Below are 2,500 nucleotides of genomic sequence, written 5' to 3'. Positions count from 1 at the left end.
CGACCGGAAGTGATTTTGCAAATAAAGTGACGTCACACGTCACAGACGTCAAGTCACAAACCTCAAAGCTGGCTATTTGGCGTCCGTGGTGGCAAACAAAAACTTTCTAATTCCTATTATTTATGAAAGAAACTCTTCTTTGTGAGTTCTACCGGCTGATGAATGACAGCGCTGCAGACGCAGAGTCTTGCCAAAAAACCTACAGTATATTTTTTCTCTGTGGTCTTAAATTTTAATACAACATTTCCAGAAAGACCATGTTGAAATTTGTACAAATTTAATGACCGTCAAATTTAATTTATTTTTTGGAACGCTTCATTTTTACTGGTCATTTGCTTTCCTTTACAGACTCTGAATGTACCAAATGGATTGGACAAATCAGCTAACACTGGCAGATCTGAACTTTGCTTTACATTCAGAATCATTTCAGGATTATCGGTCGTAACTGGAAAGAGAATTTCCAGCCGTTTTCTCTTCCAACAAAACAATAAGTTCATCCTCTGTAATCAATCTTTGATCGTAGCTCTGTCTTTCTTAAAGAAGTCATGATCCAGAATTAAGAAAGAAGACAAAGAATAAAAACTGCTGTACAATTAACTAGCGATGCCGTGAAATCACTGACGCGACATGCTTAATGCAAACAAGTCAAGTCACAGACGCTGGTCTCGACCCAGTTTCACCTCGTCTACTTGGCGTCCGTGTTGACAAAAACGTCTCGTGCTTAAGCTCCCTAATCCCGCGCTCACCCCGGGGTCACGTAGACCAGACGTAAGTAGGAGGGAGAAATCGATCCTATTAAAGCATTTCAGCACCCGACCCCTAAATCCGGGTAGACGCTGACGAAGTTTCTATTGCTTTGCACACTAGCGGTAAGTCAAGGCTGTGTTTCCAAGGAAACATCAAGTGCTGGAACATTCTTCGTTGGCGGGAAAACGCGAGGTCACGTCATTTGAGAAACGTTGTTGTCATTGTAGTTTCAACAAACGTTCCAAATGTAAACTCAACTTACAATATGTACGTGAGGAACGTAGACCACCAAATGTATAACTGTTATTGACGTTAAGAAGATCAGAAAAGAACGATTTCGTAATAAAGAAGTTCCCTTCTCTTTGTGGTTTGTCGTCTCCTTGATTTTACTGGTCTGTCCTTGGTCATCCAGAGGCACAAACAGGATTGAGCAAACTCCAGTTACAAAATAGAGAACGGAAAACCCTCTGACTGTCCATTGCCAACCAAATGTACTTAACGCACCTTGTGTAAGTTGGCTAAGAGCAAAAACGCCAACCGCTGGTCCCGATGCGAGAATGCTGATGGCTAACGAGCGCCATTTCACAAAGTACTGCAGAACCACTAAAAAGGACGAATTGTAAACCATTACGAAACCAAATCCAGACAAAATACCATATGTGATATACAGCATCCAGAGTTTAGAGGAAAACGAGGCCAGGGTAAAGCCAATTATCCCCGCAACGGAACCCAACGCGGCAGCGAATCGGTAGCCAAAACGAGAAGTGAGATAACAACCAATGGGGTACAGGATGCAACCAGACGAAATATATAAGCTGCCAATCCACGCTGCAGGCGGAAAATACAAAAATACCCCGTAAGCTATGGTATGTATTTCAATAGAAATAATGATAATGAGACGATGATGAAGCGTTTATGTCAAATCCGGTCTTAGGTTAGGTTAAACACAGGTACCCCAAGCTGACGTTGTCATTTGAGCGTCACGATCAGCAGCGTAACTTTTAAGGATTTGTATGGGAATTTACGAACATGTTAAGAAGTCGAAAATAAAGAACATGAATCGAACAAAAATGCCTTACCTTGTCTTCTTGATACCTTACGAGTGTTTTTGGGGCCATTTCAGCGCGATTCCAGTGGGATGTAGTTTCGCTGTTTTTATCTGTATCTTCAAAGAAGTCAGAAACATAAGCTGCTGTAAATTCTTCCAAATTGCTCAAATCGACCGGACATTCCACTCAGACCAAGTAAGATAGTGCTGCTACATGTTTCAATTCTCGTATCAGACAAACTTTCAGGGAAAGGCATTAATCGCCGAAATTGTAATAACTTCGTTATAACCCTGGCCTTAGTCGTTGGGAATGGAAATTGTGTATCAACATTGCGGGAATAAAATTGGCGTGAATGGTATGGTTGTTTGGGAAGAAAATTAAAAATGTTTCGTCAGGTTCTCACGTCCTCTACACAACTCAAATGTGGTCAATTCACGTCGTTGGGGAGCTTAAGCAACGACAACGGCAACGGCAACGGCAACGGCAACGAAACGCCACACATTTGCATATTTAGTGGGCAAAAACAATAGCTTTGCACGTCCTGCACGTGTGTTGTTCACATTTGTCCATTTCTTTGCGTCGTCAGCAAAACTACAACGTGAAATAGCCAAATTTGAGGTTTTATGAACAACGTCAGCACTTAAGGATAAATTTTCATTTTCTCCCTTAAATTGAGCGCCGTTGCTACCAGTGTCTATTTTGAG

At 41.6% G+C, this 2,500-nt stretch overlaps 1 protein-coding gene across 3 annotated transcripts in view; it reads right to left on the bottom strand.

Moving 5' to 3' along the window:
- LOC138016516 (monocarboxylate transporter 10-like) overlaps nucleotides 1-2,500 on the bottom strand; it is a 29,331-nt gene that overhangs the window by 4,692 nt on the left and 22,139 nt on the right. For all 3 annotated transcript variants that reach the window (XM_068863678.1, XM_068863680.1, XM_068863679.1), the window contains one exon: nucleotides 1,010-1,575. In XM_068863678.1, the coding sequence (XP_068719779.1) occupies nucleotides 1,010-1,575 (566 nt within the window). The remainder of the gene's footprint in view (nucleotides 1-1,009; nucleotides 1,576-2,500) is intronic.

Source organism: Montipora capricornis, chromosome 9 (genome assembly GCF_036669925.1).
Source record: "Montipora capricornis isolate CH-2021 chromosome 9, ASM3666992v2, whole genome shotgun sequence".
Classification (NCBI taxonomy): domain Eukaryota; kingdom Metazoa; phylum Cnidaria; class Anthozoa; order Scleractinia; family Acroporidae; genus Montipora; species Montipora capricornis.
Note: the sequence above shows the minus strand (reverse complement) of the source record. Positions and strands in the feature narration are given on the sequence as shown.